This window comes from Muntiacus reevesi, chromosome 20 (genome assembly GCF_963930625.1).
Source record: "Muntiacus reevesi chromosome 20, mMunRee1.1, whole genome shotgun sequence".
Taxonomy (NCBI): Eukaryota; Metazoa; Chordata; class Mammalia; order Artiodactyla; family Cervidae; genus Muntiacus; species Muntiacus reevesi.
The window spans coordinates 42,037,682-42,055,826 of NC_089268.1; the positions used below are offsets into that span (position 1 = coordinate 42,037,682).

The window sequence follows — 18,145 nt, forward strand, 5'->3', positions numbered from 1 at the left end:
CTCAGGGAAACGTCAAAATAAAGGAGAGTAACAGATTACAACCTTCTGAACAAAACAGGAAATGAGTCCACACAGACACCAAAAAATGAGTATATATCAAGTCTGGTAAGAAATGAGAGTTTCAAACAGTCTCCCAATGAAGTACATATAAATTGCAACGGCTGCCGAGGGCCCACTTACAGTGGAAAAGCCTGACAGACTCCCCCTCAATCAGTGACCAACCTGAGCACCATCGAAGGACAGGCTGAAATGCCGTGCCCCCAGCAGGACAGAGAAGAATTCCCTCCTATGACACTTTTGCCAGGAGACGACTCCGCAACCTCCTTCCCCATCCTGTGTTCTCCTCTCACTTTGCTCCTGGAGTAAACACGTTCCCAAAATGAGGCCATGTAGACCAAGCCCATCCTTCATTACAAAACTGCCTCCTCACCGTGCTCTCTTGTCCATCGGTCCCATTCGTGTGTATTTGTATTTCCACTGTTACCTACACTTAGCAGGTTCTGCTGCTATTTCTCCCCAAGCAGTGTGGCAGGGGGAGGAAGTAAGTCCTCCCATAGCGTGGCTTATTCCCAGACCTCAGGACATAAAAGGAAAAGAGACTTCACACCCATCCACAACCAGCCCACCAATAATAATAATAATAAAAATTACAAGACAGAAAGCCAAGTTAGCAAATGCATGTGTGTGATGGTGGGGTGACAGAGGTACAAAACGAATGTCAGGGAGAAACCAATTATAAAAATGTGAACCTACACACTGTGACACTGTGTGCTAAGAAGCCAAAAAAAGGCGATTCAGGAGTCAGAGGAGGGACTTCCCTGATGGTCCAGTGGCTAAGACCCTACACTCCCAATGCAGGGGGACTGGGTTCAGTCCCTGCTCAGGAAAGGAGATCCCATGCGCTACAACTAAGACCCACTGCAGCCAAATAAATAAATACAATTAAAAAACAAAGAATCAGAGGAAAAGAGAAGGAAGACTCAAGCACCTTCTTGGCGGGACCTTCATTTTACACTTCAACCAGCCTGGGAAACCACAGGTGTGCAGCAGAGAGACCAGAGTCAATGTCAACACCGGGGGGCGGCCGTATCCCTTTTCATTTCAACCAGGCTGCCCCCTTCAAGCTGGCAACACAGTCTTACCTCGAAGGCAGAGAAAGGTAAGAAAATCTTCTGTCTTAGGCTTCCTTTTAGAGAGGTCAGAAATTTGAGTAGCTGGAGGGGGTAGCAATGGCTCCACTATCTTGACTGGAGTTGTGCTGGGACTATTCGGCTGGGATTGAGCAAACTTCCTTTGTGCTTGCAGCCTGGGCCTGGAAGAGCAAGAGAAAATTAAAAAGAAATTAAGCAGAGATAGGACGATATAGATCTACGTGCAGCAATAAAATCATGACACAAAAGAGAAGAAAGACTCTCTGTTTCAAGCAAATTCTTTGTTTCTAATTAAGGTTCTGTATATCTCTCACATTCTCATAAACCACAAGCCTGCCTTAAAGGGCAATAAATTTGCTTAAAAGGCTGTTCTCCAAACTGATATATAATATACACCATGATCATGTGTGTGTGCACACAAGCGCATGCCTGTGCAAACCACGTGTGCGCCTGGGTATTTCAAAGCCAGCGCGCGGATTAGACGACGTGGGATTAACGGCCTTGGTGCTTTGTGCATGCCACCTGCCACACTTACTGAGCAGCCCGAGCTCGAACAGGATACTGTCACAGACACAGGCACAACGCCCTTCATGGCAGGACACTCCGCCCACCCCCCCAGGTCTTAGACCCCAGAGGAAACAGCTCTCCCCACCTCTAGGCTCCTGTGACTCCAATCTAGCCACATAAATTCCCTACACTAATTAAATAAAGCATATAATATGGGGTGGGGTGGGGTAGGGTGGGGAAGCGGCGCAGAATCTACTTTCCTAGTCTATTCAAAACCCGTCATTCACGGCCAAATCATGGGTTACCTTCTACCTGCACAGAAAGGCTAAAGTCCTGAGGGATTAAAAAAACTGGCTTTAACCTACCTTCAGGCCTCTTCCCTATTACCATTCTACACAGACACCAACTCCGTAATTCATCCACTTGGTGTCTACAAATCACAGCTTCGATCTTGTTCATTTACACAATTTTATGAGTCAGCATGCATGGGTGTGTGCATGCTAAGTTGCTTCAGTCATGTCTGACTCTTTGTGATCCTGCGGACTGTAGCCCACTAGGATCCTCTGTCCATGGAGATTCTCCAGGCAAGAATATGGGAATGGGTTGCCATGATCTCCTCCAGGGGATCTTCCTAAGTCAGGGATCGAACCCACATCTCTTACATCTCCTGCAGTGACAGGCGGGTTCTCTGATGACTACCGCCACGGTTAGCCCCTTACATGCCAGACAATCCATTAATGTGAATCCTAATGAACCTTGCAAAGGTTTCTTTACTTCTTTGTTAAATGCTATAGCCAACAGTTAATTTTCCTTTCTCTACCTGAGGACTTTTACTCTCTGCAGAACTGATTTGACCTTTATCATAAATTGCCTATTAGTTTTTCCTTGAATTTTCAAGATCTCAATGCCTAATGGAAAAGTAAGCACCTCCAAGGGTGTGAACCTGTATGTGTCTTGCTTTAAACCACCCCTCTGGCCCTGCTCGTGAAGATGCTCAAGAAATAATTTTGAAAGCAGGAGAAACCAACAAGAACTCAAAGCAGACCCGTGGTACGGGGCTTTAAGGAGATCCGCTCAAACCCAAACTGCAATCACTCACTGTGTGGAACTGATAAAGCCACCCTAACTCAAGGCTGCTCTGTGTACAACATGTGTTTATAATTCTAAAGCATACATGACTTTCCTTAACTACTGCTGGACTTAAATAAAATAGTAAGCCGAGTATCTTCAACTGCTGATGCACAAAATACCCTACCATTTTAAGTTAGCACTCTAGTATTCAACAAAGTCCCCCCCCCACACACACATTTTCTACTAAGTAAAAATTACCCTTTAAGCTTACTCCCGTGTCCTGCCCAGAATCAACCCTTGCCTCTCTTACAACACACTAAAAACACCCCTGAATAGGTCATCTTCCCAACACAAAGTGACATTTGATCAAAAGGAAGATAGCATGACTGCTGCTTACTAACTGGGCAACAAGCCTCTGTCTTTAAAATCTACAAACATCACAGCTAACCAAAAGCACTTCAGAACCTAGGAATAACCAGAGGGAAACAGCTACCGAACACAGTTTTAGAACACAGTATTCATGGAAAGGTAAATGCCTTTAACAGAAATTCCGAATGTTATAAACAGTTGAAGGAATAAAACAATGCCCCTGTTCCTCCTGTGTGATCAGGAACAAAGAGGAAAATTTCCGGGGCAACAGACTGTCCAGAAGGCAAGTGAACAGAAGTGAGTCCTGGGAAAGTCACCAAGCCAAGGGACTGACCTTCCAGAAAGATCAGACAGGGGCAGGGGTGACTGATTCAGAGACTTAAGAGGTGTTTCTTCTGGGGGTGGACGTTGGGGGTGGGGAATACATTTATTGGATATGTGACAAAATTAAGTAACTGTGGGGGGTTCTGTTCCTAGTATAATGTTGCAGTTATGCAGAAAATGGGGAAACACTGTCTTTTAGAAACACAAAAGGAAATATCAGTATTTATAAATAAAATGATACTATGTCTAGAGTTCACTTCAAAATCAGAGAAGAGCTGTGTTTCTCAAAGTGAGATGAGGATCCGACTTGCATTTGGTTCTCCCTCACTTTAGATTTTCTGTCTTTTACAAATGGATATTTTTATCAGATAATTACTATAAAGGAAAAATGAAAGACATAAACTACAAGCTCAAATTTATTCAACAGACATCACTCTGTTCAACCACTTGAATGTGCTCAGCACTCAGTTGTTATATTTAACTCCCTGGCACCAGGCAGCACTCAGCCCATGCCTTCAGCAGCATCACTTTGAAGAAAGGAGAGGATACAGGAAAGTAGACAGTGGTCCAACAAGCCACACCCTCTCCAGGTCCCGGCATCCTAGGGATGGACTGAGCCCAAAGAGAACTACCGCCTCTTCTGACAAGCTCGTCCTCTCCTCCAACCTTCCTGTCCTGTCATGTGAAAAGAAAGCCCCTGTCATGCTTTCCTGCTGAAAGGGGTTTTAATTGGCCATTTTACGATGTGTATATCTTCATTTAAATGGACACAAACTCACGCTCGGCTGATTAAAGGGGCTTTACAGAAACACCGCCTGCATGTGAACAGGATGTTCAGTGTTTATTGCTTTTCCCAAAGTCAGCAACGACAAATACCATACATTATTATGAGAAGCCAGCCCAACCTGAATGAAAAACAAACACGCAAACAGAGATGACAGAGTGGGACACGGCAGAATATTCTACAATTTCAGAACCTCAAAGATAAATGCGCCGACCGCTGTTCAAATAAAAAGCACTCTGTGCCTGATGACTTTCTCAGGGAGGTTATGAAAAATAAGGGCATGAGAGATTAAAAAACGGCAGTAAAATAAATTACCCCTCAGAGGAATAAGCCAAGCTCCCAAGTGATTAAGCATTTGTGAGACTCGGATGAAAGCATGAACTAAAGAACAAGACAAACCAGTATCTTGTTTAAAGAGGCCAGAATCCGTGCTTCCCAGAAAGCTGGGCAGGTCTGTGGTTTGGCTTTGTGTGCAGAGTCCCAGGGGATTAACAAAGGTGCGACGTTGCTTTGCGGGCTCCACGGGACAAGAGAGTTTGAATGACACAACTCAGAAGACAAACCCATGGAGGAAGCACTCTTAGCCGCGTGGCCACGTTTGCAGAATCAGTGATTCATTCCAGAATGTCTGATACAAAGAAAATGTGTGGGTGTTACTAAAACACAGAAAGTGGGGTGGGGAGGTACAGATGTGCTGAAGAATGACATTATCTGCCTCCAGGGGTGTTGTGGAAAGGAGGAGGCTGGGGTGCAGGAGAGGGCAGGCAGGATGAGACCCCCACCAAGGGCAGTGGGGCCGGCACTCAGTGGCTGAGCATGACCGCAAGGTGGAACCCACTCACCCCTCCACCAGGGAACTTTTTGACCAAGAACACCTTCTATTTGATTACTAAGGTGAAAACATATTAAAATGGAAATTTAGGTTGGGGTGTCCCTGCTGGTCCAGTGGTTAAGAGTCCTGCCAATGCAGGGGACACGGGTTCAATCCCTGGTCTGGGAAGATTCCACATGCCGTGGGGCAACCCAGCCCATGTGACACAACTACCAACCAGAGCCTGTGTGCCTAGAGCCCGTGCTCCAGAACAAGAGAAACCACAAGGAGAAGCCTGCATACCCCAACTAGAGGGTGGCCCCACTTGCTGCAACTAGAGAAAGCCTGCACCCAGCAATGAAGACCCAGTGCAGCCATAAAAATAGGAAAAAAAAAAATTATAGGTTGAACTAAGGGAGTTCAGAGCCATCCAGGGGGTGGGCTGGAGACAGAATTGGGTTCCTCTGGCCCCAGGGAAGAAAACAACAGAATGTGGGGCCTTCAGAGGCTTTCCGGCTGAAGTTTAGCCAGGATGGTCCTTACTGTCCACTGATAATGCACAGAGCCGGAACGTAGAAAATACAGAGGGCGTCTGTCCCCCACACAATCCACAGGCGTGTCAAGTGGAACAAGACTCACTTCAGTGTCGATATTTTATTAACTCATCAAGGACAGAATTTTCCTTACAGAAAAACTCCTCTATGCCAGGAAGGTCAAACCCGCCAGCAAGCCAAAGCAGCAAAGCAACTGAGGAAGAAACGTGTAGATACATGCATATATGGATAAACACGCTGAGGGGAATCTTTCATTTACAGTGTGTTAAAATCCAGAGTCGATGGGCAGTGAGGGTGAGAGAACAGAAGTGGTTTTGGATCAAACCATCGCTATTCCTCACCTTCATGGCATAAATGTGGGTAAGTGAAATAAAGGACTAAACAATTCAGACAGCAAGCTCAGAAAACACAGAACTTGCTATCTGAACCGCTCCCCCCCCCGCCCCCGCTGTCATGGTTAAGGCCATCTGGGGTGTCCCTTCTCTAGGAGCTCCTTGGTACAGGGGCCCCCATCACAACCCAGTCTTGACAAAGTTCAGCTCTGCTCCTAAGAATCCCATTTAAGCAAACATGCCCCAAAAGGGAGGGGGAAAATGTGTTGAAGTGAAAGTCAGTTACTGATCAGATCCCCCAGAGTGTCGCTCCATGCAGAAATAAACCTCCCAGGTTCCCAGGGGCCCTTGCTTCCTCCAGCTGGAATGTTCTTCCCTTTTATCTCACCAGGGCTGGCTTCTTCCCATAATCCAGCGAGGGGAACATTCCCGTCTGCTGCGTTTTACCAAGTCACATTTCCCACGTCTCTGTTCAAAAGTCACCTCCTCGGAGAGACTGAGCCACTCTCAAGTGTCACGTCCCCCACGGCCAACAGTTCATCCCTCTGCCCTTCGAGGGCCTTCAGAGCGAGCTCGCCTACAGTCGCCCCCTTATGGCCTTCTCTGAACACACAGGGCTGCTGTGTGTTGAGGGCAAGCTTCCCGAAGGTGATGAGAGGGAGGGGAGGAACACCGCTCAATTCTTCATTCATTCTCCAGCAATTACACTCATTTCTGAGGGTCAGACTGCAGGGCAGTTCGGAGGGGCGGGGAGACAGCTGGATGGACGTGAAACAGACCCAAGAGCTATAGGAGAGGCCTGTGGTGCTGCCCTCAGTAAAGTTACTGGCCATCCGAGGACACGGCTACCAAAGTCAAAGTCGCTCAGTCATGTCCGACTCTCTGAGACCCCATGGACTGTATAGTCTATGGAGTTCTCCAGGTTAGAATACTGGAGTGGGTAGCCTCTCCCTTCTCCAGAGGATCTTCCCAACTCAGGGATCAAACCCAGGTCTCCCGCATTGCAGGCGGATTCTTTACCAGCTGAGCCACCAGGGAAGCCCAAGAAGATCAGAGCTGAGTATTCAGGGAATACCAACTGAGCTATCAGGAAGCCACCAAAGCCCAATGGAATTCCGTCTCGCTATTCCGGTTTCATGATGTGCTGAGGCAGTCACAATTTCAATCACAACCACTGCCACTGCTTACTAAGAACTTATGCAGCAACTTGCCCATTAGGAGCATCGTCTACAAAAGCGGGTGAAGATCAGGTCCTGGCTGCCAACCTGTACCTGTGTTACAAGGTACCATTCTACCCCAAGGCATGCCACTGCATTCCATGCATCCACACACAGCACAACTGACCTCAGGTCACAATCTGCTGGCCCAGGTGGAAGGTCCTGCCATACACCCCTGCACATGGGACCACCACTCATCACAGGCTGTTTGTACTTTTTGATGAGCTGTGGGAGGGAGCAGAGGGTCCATCTTCTTTCTCTTTTCTCTTCCATGCCCCAAGCAACACAGAAGAATCTTTCTCTGATGTGGGATTAGCTGGCATGGGGGTCAAGAGCCCCAAGAAGGTTTTGCTCGGTCACTTAAAATTTGACCCAAATAAATCAACAAATAGATTTCATGCTTAGGTGAAAAAAAAAAGTATAGCACCTTTATGGGAATAAAGCAGCAGACCAAAATAAACACTATCATTATTTTCAAAGTTCACAAATACATTGCAAGGCGAAGCTTATAAAGAAAAGCCACTGGTAGCTGACAAAGACCTGTGCCAAACATTGTTTTGTTTTGTAACACTCTGCCGGTGCCTCCTGCTGCTGCTGCTAAGTTGCTTCAGTCGTGTCCGACTCTGTGCAACCCCGTAGACGGCAGCCCACCAGGCTCCTCCATCCATGGGATTCTCCAGGCAAGAACACCGGAGTGGGCTGCCACTGCCTTCTCCATGGTGCCTCCTTCTGCCCCCTCCCAAATCCCGCACTGAGAAGCTTCCAGGGCAGCCTGCCACCCGTGGCCCTGGGGAGGGGGCTGGGGGAAGGAACGGGGACGTATTGTCTCCTCTGGGGTTATCCGCAGCATAGAGTTAACCAGCTTACTGCTATCTGTACTCAATCTCTAGGGCAGCCCTAAATATGGCACAACAGCCATTTCTAGGTTAATTAAATTCCATTTCTGTCCAGGATTTCTGATGGTTTACAAACCCAAGGAGGATGCAGGTATCCGCACAGCTGGACAAGGCAGACAGCAGGGGGCCTAGGTCTAGAGCAATGCCCAGTTGGCCCTCGCGGAGGGTCGTGTATGCCAAAGACCGGCGTATTAACTTAATTTTCCAATATTAAAAATGTAAGCTGGTAAATCCAATTATTTAGATTACATCCCAATTCTAAACAAAGAGCCAGGCCTGGGTGGGAGGGGAGGCTGTGCGTTCATTCAAAAAAGACGCCATGCTATGTCTGGCAAATGCAGAGTGACCAGCATAGCCAGGCTCTTTGTGGCAGTGTGGGAGCTGGTCCTGAAGCCTTGCCAACTTGCTGAAAGGCCTATTCAAAAAAAAAAAAAATTCCCATGTTTCTATCCCCAAAATAAGTACCCACTCTATTCTACCCCCAGACACATACACACACACACACACACACACACACACACACACACACTCTACAGACCTGGCAGCCAGTCAAAGAAACAAGGGTGGGTGTGTGTGGCTGAGTGTGTATGTGTGGTGGAGACTGTGGGGCGTCGGGCAGGGGATATCCCCTTGCCCAGGGCAAGCTGCCCACCAAATTCAATCCGAGTGCAGTTGTGGGCATACCACACAGGATGGCTGTAAACATCCTGTATAGTAAAGAGAAAATAAACACATCCTCAAGTGAACCCGGAGGCTAGCACAGAGCAAGTCAGAGAAAACTCAGAGACAAAAAGCCCCAGCTCCGTCCCTCTGTGCTCACACCAGCAGTGGTGGTGGCGGCGCGGGGTGGTGGGCAGGCGGCCGCTGTCTCAGAGGCAGGAAAGGGAGGGTGGGGGCTCCCAGACAAGGTTTGCTACCTGGAATGCCTGCTCCCTGGTGCTTCTGGAGATCGTGTTATACTGGTTCAGGGGCCCTGCTTCACACAGAAACAGATGAAATCGTTTGTTTACACTAAAAACCACAGGATGTTAAATATTTGCAGCACTTGTCTTAATTAAATTACACAAGCAGCTATTTAGAGTAAAAAGTTGCTATGAACCTGATTTACCTAAAGAAACTTGTTTTTGGTTGAATCTCCTTCGAGATGAATCTTTAAAAGGTCTGTTTGGTCAGAGTGGTCTGAGAGAAAGAACTGTGCTATCAGAAAACCTGGGCTGCTTTGGTTCAACTCAACTTATGACCTTGAGCAAGGTAAGCCTCTATTATTTCCTTGCTGGGGAAAGTGGGACGGGGGAGGGGGAGGACAGACCTAGGAAAAGGAGCCAACTAAGGGTCTTTGTAGTTCCAGTCTTCTCTGACCTCGTCTCTAAAACGTGAGTATAGTAATTCCTGTAATAAATCCTCTTGCATCTGTGATTTCATAATTCTAGGTGACAAGTTCTGATCTTCTGCCTGTGCCAAGTGGGAAATACAAACCTGCATTTCCAAAAATGCCTGTGCTGCTAAAGACTGTTAGCACCTGCTTCCTAACTAGGTTGTCAGGCAAAACAGCAAACATGGTAACTTTCAGATATGTATACCGACTTGCACTTTAGAAGGCAGTATAAAATTTTACATATAGATCCCCCCCACCCCCGCAAAAAAAGATGGCACAATGCCAAAAGTTGTTCCATGATTCCCTTAAACTAGTAACAACAAAACTATCTACACTCTGCTTTCCTAAGACCCAGTCCTCCCAATTAGGAGTAAATAACTCATTCAGGAAAACACATGAACTTCCTTCAGAACTCTGAGACACCCTCAGGAAGGCGAACCTAACTACTTATAAGTCTATTCATCACCTCCACCCGAAAGGCCAGACCAAGGAGAAGGCACATACTGCAAACCCAAACCACTGCCACATAGGAAGACTCTCCAGATGCTCACAAACACTGCACCCTCTCAAAAATCAGGCATCAGAGAGAAAAGGGAGCCTTCGTTCTCTTCAGTTCAGGGGGAAACGGTCAGAGGAGGGAAAGGAGAATAAATAATTACAAGATACAGCGTCTTCGCAAGCAAAACATTACTTGGGCACATAAATCTCAGGCTGAGAGCCCACACAAATGGTATGAAAAGTAATATGCAGGCCCACATTTGATCCCATTAATAAAATGATGCAATTACGGGTTTGCGTTTTTTTTTTAAAGTCTGATGCGGCATCCTCAAATGTCAAAGAACCAAGGCTGCCTGGAAATCCTGACTCTGTCATGATCAAGAAAATATTTGACACTGACTTCTTTTGTGCTCTCGAAAGCAACCATGTCAAATTTGAGAGGGATCAACATTAATCAACAATTAAAGCGACAACGAAGCCCTTTTGTTCTGTCAGTCACAAATGTCACACGTGTTACACTTTACCACCAATGGAAAGCCGCAGATTTCACCACCCTCAGGCGGCGTAACCCTCGCCTTCTCAGGGACCCAACTCCTAACCTGGGATGCAAGCACTGCAAATGCTATTCCCCACAGTCCCGTTCAGGGCAGTCTTGAGCAAAAGCTGTATCTTTACAGCAAAAGTTAAGAGAAAGATAAACACTAGTCAGAAGACCAACACAAGGATGTTAAAAGTCTTAATCCAGCCAGGATCTGGCCAAAGAAATTCCTAATACACTACTGTATTATAGTTACAGGGTGCAAACGAATTATCTGAAGGATGGTCAGTTGTAAAAGCCTCAAAGAGCCAACTGAAACACAGATCTGCCTTTCTATTTTCTTTCGAGGCAGGACTGCCAACTGTTTTTAAAAGTACTATTTCAACAACAACAAAAAAAGCCCAACAGTTTCTCAATTTTAGGTTACTCAATACCCAGCTGCAAACTACCAGAACACTCCTCGGTCCCAGCAGAGACGACAGCTGGGGAGGGGAGGCTGAATGACTCTGTGAGGCAGGAATCATGTTTTACTTCTTGTTTGAAGGAGAAAGCAAAACTACCCTGAGAAATTCATCCTGCAATGCTACACAGTTCATTCATTAAACAACAGAATCCAGTGGAGTCCTAGCAGTATAACTGAAAAGTCACTCCCGAGGAAACCTCTCCCCAGGAATATTCTCCATGGAGCTGCGAAGGGGGTGAGACTGGAAACTCCGTCAGCACGTAAGAAACCAGAGCACAGAAGCAGTGCTCAGAGCTCTGACTCGTCCCTGAAAGACACGGAGTAGGCTTCCTTCAGCTTCACACATCTCTGCCTCTTGGACAGGGGTCTGCTTTATTTAAAGGATGGACAACTTCCCCGCCCACTGGGAATCCCATGCAGCAACTCACACGCACCAATAGATGGCAGCAGAGAGTCTTAAGACACCAGGTCTGGGCTCAACTCTGCAAAGGGAATTCGGACTTTTGCAGATTTATGACAAGCCTGGCATTAACCAACGTTTAGTACCTGCACTAAAATCTAACAGCAGGCTAAGAAACCAGCCACTGTTTATAGAAAGGAAGAGAAGAACAATGTTAGCAATACCCTTTCACCCAACAACTCAAGCTCCTTGCTTGTATATAGAAAACACATAGCAACTCACAATCCAACATTTTATATACTGAATATACACCTAGGGCTAAAGTTCAGGGGACTGTTTTCTGAAATACGTTCCCTCCTCTAAAAGTGATTTTTACCACTCAGAAAAGTAAGAAAAGGCAAAACTAAAGTAATGTATCGTGGTTCTCATAGGCTTCATTCTGGGGTTCTGATAGAAAATTATTTAGCAGGCTGAAACACAATCATATGTAATTTTCCAAGCATGGGTGTTACTTAAGCTTTCACCAACCAGCGTGCCGAGGAAAGTCTGCTCTGTGCTGAGCGATGCGCTACAACCCTTACACAGGCTCCTTCTGAATGTTTGTAAGAGAAGTCCAGGATTTATGGCAGCAGCCTAAACACAGAAAACACGACCACAATGAAAGAATCTGTCAGTCACTAATGAATGTAAGAGCCATTATCCTCCCCACCTCCACCCCCAGCACTTTGTGACCCTGGAGTTTCGGTGTGTTCTCCCAATGAGAAACAGGAGTTGACAGCATCCCAGACTCAGCCCAGGCTCCGACTCTGAGGGACACACAGACACACGAGTGGCACAGAAGCTTAAACAACAACCCAGGAAACTGTATCAACTCAAAGGAGCTTAAATGGAGCCGTGGCACAGAACTCGCTTTCCCTTCTAAAAAGGCTTAGAATACCCTGAACAAATGCTGAACTTCTACCAGCATTCAGGGCCGCACAAGGTAACCGCAGCAGGTCAGGAAGCAGCATTTCTGAATGGCATTGCTGTATCAAACCAAACGAGTGACCTCTTAAGCCAGACAGGCCGGGGAATGGAGGCCGACTCACACCTTCCAACCCAGACACGAGCCTCTCTCATCCATACTCCTAACACCCATCCTGGGGCCTAAGACGCCCCTTTACAGAATAAAAGCCGACCTCAATTCTTCCTTGCCAACCATCTGGGAGTCCCAGACTGACTCTGCAGGATAGAAGCCCACTGGCGCTGCACCTGAGGTCAGGGGTCACGTCTGTGCGTGCCAACAGATGACAAGCAGACACTCAAACGTCTGCAGGACACACAGGCCCACTGTAACCGTGTGTGGCTCACACGTACCCTCACAGGAGTCTACCGACAGTGTCTTATGACTAGATTGCACTTCCATCACAAAATTTCTCCAAGAGGGGAAAAGTCCGTCTGACTCACAGGAGCCTTGTCATCAAGTTCGTCATCTTATATCCATTCAACAAACACAACCCGCTGTTAATAAGATGAATGACTTATCGTGCCTTTCCAGAGATGTTATGTTTGTATTTGCTGAGATGCTATAAAAGCAGCTCAAAGGGCTTTCAAAGGATTTGAGCAAAGCCAGCAGCAGAAACCCCATGAGGTGAGATCAGGGGTACGCAGAAATCCAAACAAGCCCTTCTCTTCACCGAGTGCTGTAGATGACTAGTTATCCCCTTTCAATCTGGGACATTCAAATACCCTGACAAATTCTGATTCCCACTGAGCTCCAGGAAACAACCAGAGGAAAGTCTGACCCCTTAGGCAGGATTCAAGATAAACCCCCAAGTCGTATGCATCATCGCTTTAGCAACTCCAAAGGACTGAAAGACTTCCTGTTCAATTAAGCCCTTCATTAATCTTTTCTGCTTGAGCCCATTTTCCTGTCTGTAAACAGGAAACAATGAAGCCACAGGGCAGCTGCCTTCAGTACCGCTCATCTCCTTCAAGGAAGGCCCAGGCACTGTAACAAGGCCTCCATGAGGCCAGGTTCCGCTCCTCTCCGCATGGTGCTACAAAAGAGAAGGGTGAGGAACAGAAAGTAGAGAAAGGAGGGAAAGAAATGGAGAGAATCCAAAGTTGCTACATGATCCTAACTAATTGTGAAAATCCAGGGTGGGGGGCGTGCCTGAGTAGAGATAATTTAACTAATAGAAACCAGAAACCTCCAATAGTAAAAAAAAGGAACTGTCAACATTTATGAGCTTAAAAAAAGATGTGTTGTTCTCCTTTGTTCTCTCCCATCCCACTGCGCAGACAGGCGATGAAAAAACCTCTTCGACTGACTGATGGGACACTCACCAAGGTAACTTCCTTCTGCTCCTTTTCGCTGTGCATCACCACCAGAGGTGAGTCACCCCTGGAGAGAAACAGAGCCCCGAGGCTCAGGTCAAGGACACCCTTGGAGGCTCAGTAGAAAAACCCGCCTGATAATGCAGGAGACGCAAGCTCAATGCTGGGGTACGGCAACCCACTCCAGTATCCTTGCCTGAGAATCCCACGGACAGAGGAGCCTGGCGGGCTACAGTCCAGGGGGTTGCAAAGAGTTGGACACGACTGAGCAACTGAGCACGCACTAGGCGCAGTTTAAGGGAGGGTGTTGTGGAGGTGACAGGAAGGAGGGGGCAGAGAAGAGAACAGCTGTCACATTTTCCCAAATGGTCAGAACCCGTGATGTGCTGAGGCATCATGGAAACCAATGACATCCTTCCCGTCTCTGCAACCAGATGATTAACTCAAAGAAACAGAAGCTACTAAAGCCAAGCACCTCCCCCCCAACCCCACTGCCCCCATAGCTGGCTTTAGCAAAATGCCAGGGATGTGAGCTGGATGGACCTGAATCCTGTTCATCAAGATGTGGGTGGCGGGTCGTGGAGGCCAGGAGGTGCAGAACTAATCACTTCAGAAGGAGACTCTCCAGTTCCACCAGCCTAAACATGCTCTTTGATCAAACAGCCATCGGTTTTCCACTGTGTCAATACGATGCCAAACACCACCCTCCCAGCCATCCATTAGCCCTGGGAAGGGCTGCAAGGCCCCACCTCCACTAACCTGTAAATGAGCCTGTAGGGGAACATTTCCAGCCTCTCCCCTCCCACTCCAAACTACCCTCAGAGACCAGTGATAACAACCTCACTCACACTCAAAGACGGCCAGCAGCTAACCCTGGGAGCCCACTGGTTTGCAGAAAGATGGTCAATTCACTTTCCTCGTTTAGTCCCTCACCTGTGCCCCTCCCCAGGTTTATCTTTGTCTGTCTCCTATTGCAGACAATTCCAGATATCCCAGATTTACCCAGGGCTTTCTGAAATGAATTAATTCACCTGAGTCGCAGAGAACAGCAATCTAACGTCACAGGGGTTGTAGCTGTTCAGTCACTCAGTCACTCTCTGTGACCCCACGGACTGCAGCCCACCAAGCTTCCCTGTCCTTCACCAACTCCCAGAGTGTGCTCAAATTCATGTTCACTGGGTTAGTGATGCCATCCAACCATCTCATCCTCTGTCACCCCCTTCTCCTCCTGCCCTCTATCTTTCCCAGCATCAGGGTCTTTCATAGACATTCCCCTCACAAATTACTGTTTTCTCTTTTTATGTTACATAATTTTAAGCACAGAAACTGTTACATGAATTAGCTCTACAGGCAGAAACTGAATGCACTGTTGAAGCTATTGATGCCACCAGGTAAGTCAGATCTCCGTGTTCTAGATTTCCAGGGAACTGGCAAACGCCTTGCCTTCCACATCTGACCTTGAACTGTAGCTCTACGGAGCAGGACAATAGAAAACAGGACCTGGGCCACACCAGGCAGTCAGCCCCTACAACAACTTCCCTCTGGGACAGAAACAGGCTTGGGAACCACTCACTCACCAGAAGAGAACTTTCCAGGAAGAAAGGTACAGTTTATTCCTTCCTGACCTCCCTGCTCAAAGCAAACAATTACAAAGACAACCTCACATCCCTGGGCTTTTGAGCTGATTAGCTCCACAATGAAACAATAAAACCACCAGGTTAGAGAGCAGAAGTGTGGGGCAGCCTCCCGGGGGCCTGAGGGCTGAGTGGGGGCCCTTTAGAGCCTCCCACAACCCCAAATAGATGGGGAAACAGTGACACTTTATTTTAGGGGCTCCAAACTCAATGCAGATGGTGACTACAGCCACGAAACTAAACAACACTTTCTCCTTGGAAGAAAAGTTATGACCAACCTAGACATATTGCATATTAAAAAGCAGAGACATTACTTTGCCAACAAAGGTCTATCTAGTCAGAGCTATGGTTTTGCAGTAGTCATGTATGGATGTGAGAATTAGACTATAAAGAAAGCTGAGCGCCAAAGAATTGATGTTTTTGAACTGTGGTGTTGGAGAAGACTCTCAAGAGTCCCTTGGACTGCAAGGAGATCCAACCAGTCCATCCTAAAGGAGATCAGTCCTGGGTGTTAATTGGAAGGACTGATGCTGAAGCTGAAACTCCAATACTTTGGCCACCTGATGTGAAGAACTGACTCATCTGAAAAGCCCGATACTGGAAAAGATTGAGGGTGGGAAAAGGGGACGATAGAGGATGAGATGGTTGGATGGCATCACCGATTCAATGGACATGAGTCTGAGTAGGCTCCAGGAGTTGGCAATGGACAGGGAGGCCTGGCGTGCTGCAGTCCATAGGGTCACAAAGAGTCAGACACAACTGAGCAACTGAAATGAACTGAACAGTCCCAAAGCCTGAAGCCAGACCTTTGGGGAACTTACACAAGGAAACAGAAACAGCAGGTGAAGACTCTCAGGGCAGGACAGCCCTCCAGACTCTCATCCTTCCAGGAACCTAACTCATTTTAAGTGACTGAAAACAAAGTATAAACACTTGACAGGGAAAAATGCCCTGAGAAAGACACGTGGCAAGGTTGGGGAGAAAAGAGACCCCTCACACACTGTCACTGGGAGAGGAATTGGTGCACCTAACTTTGCAAAACAACACAGAGGTTCCTCAAAAAATTAACAGAATTACTAGGCGATCTAGCACTCCCACTTGTGGGTATTTACCCAAAGGAAAACGAAGTTACTATCTCCAAGAGATGCCTGAAACCCCATATTCACTGCAGCATTATTTACAGTAACAGCCAAGATGCAAAAACAAACTAAAGAGTCTGTTGCAGGACGAATGGATAAAGAACACACACGCTACCAGTATACTGCAGTATTATTCTGCCATAAAAAAGGAAGCTCTGCCATTTGTGACAACATGGATGGTCACCCAGGGCATCACACTAAATCGGACAGAGAAAGAGAAACAGAAACACTGTGTGATCCTTATGTGTAGAATCTAAAAAACCAAACTCAAAGAAACAAGAGTAGACTGGCGATTTTGTGTGGGTGTGTGGCCAAGATAAAAACTTCCAGTTATAAGATGAGTAAGTTCTGGTGATCTACCGTGCACCATCACGACTATAGTTAATATATATCATATACTTGAAAGATTAAATTAAAAAATAAAAGTGCATTAAAAAATGAGGCAACAGATTCACTAACTAACCTCACTGTGGTAATCGTTCCATAATATATATACATACAGCAAATCAGGCTGTACACCTTGAACTCTGCACAATGTTATATGTCAATTATATCTCAATAAAGTTGGGGAGGTGGGGTGGGGAGAAAGAGACAGGACAGGACCCAATGACTAACATTCAAATGTAACCTAACATCCCAGAAATTCAAAATAAACTAGCCAGAATGAAAGATTTAACTTGGTATTAAATCAAGCATTTTTCTATTAAAACAAATCCAAATCTATTTATGGAGCAGAAGGAAAAAATTTAAGACAGACCACAAAATGTCAAAGAAACGTCCCAGATACAGAAAGCTGAGGAACCCTGTTCTATTGTTGACCGTCTATCTTCTCATGACCCCCAGAGAGATGAGGAAACAGTGGTTGAAGACAAGTATTTGGTGACCTGAACAGGATTAAGCCACTACTGAATACTCTTAAAGAACGCACAATAACATTCTGTCAAAATACTTGAACTAACAGCCCACGGAATGCACATAATGGAATTTTGAGGCACTTGGATAAATGAATGGGTTCATTGCCTGTTGAGGGGCAGGGAGCGGGAAGGAGCCTCTGTCGTCATGGTGACTGTAAACCAACGCATTCCTTTCCACACTTGACAGTGGTTAAAATAAACACAGATGAGAACTGACCCTGTTTGCCCTTGCAACAATTCTGCGACTTTCCCTCTCCCCAGTCATCTCCTCCGGGGAACTGCTCCAGCCCACTCTTGCTTGCAGGCACCACCACTCCCAAAAAGAAACTCTCAAGCCGAAAACACAACAATATCATTTTAAAAGATAAAGCCACTGAGAAAATGGAAATGAGAACATCAGTATATAGAACTGCCTTTCACGGCAAACATGACTAGAAGCATGAATTCTGTGCTCCAAGGGACAGCAACAGGGTTAGTTAGTGTCATCTCTCCTCCTCTGATCTAAAACACAACATGTTTTGTAAGACAGAGAAACTGTTGGGCACACAGTGAACGGTGGAGACAGACTAACGGAGGTGTGTGTGTTTTATGGGCAGATTCCCCCGCTGGGTATAAATTAAATCAATCCGGTGCAAGCTGGAGCGCGTGGAATCAGCACGAGGACAAGAGGTGCGCTGGCAGCTCCGTGTGTGCATGTTCTCACCCCCACCCCACCGCTGTCGTGCACACACACATTCACACACACGTTCTGGAAGGGCTGCGGGGGAAAGGCTTGCTAGAATCATGAGAACAGGGATGGGACGGGTATCACACTGTCTGACTGGCAGCCAGACGCCATGCGTGAATACT

At 46.7% G+C, this 18,145-nt stretch overlaps 1 protein-coding gene across 5 annotated transcripts in view; it reads right to left on the bottom strand.

The window, feature by feature from the left end:
- JARID2 (jumonji and AT-rich interaction domain containing 2) overlaps window positions 1-18,145 on the bottom strand; it is a 228,188-nt gene that overhangs the window by 53,973 nt on the left and 156,070 nt on the right. For all 5 annotated transcript variants that reach the window (XM_065911895.1, XM_065911898.1, XM_065911896.1 and 2 more), the window contains one exon: window positions 1,143-1,312. In XM_065911895.1, the coding sequence (XP_065767967.1) occupies window positions 1,143-1,312 (170 nt within the window). The remainder of the gene's footprint in view (window positions 1-1,142; window positions 1,313-18,145) is intronic.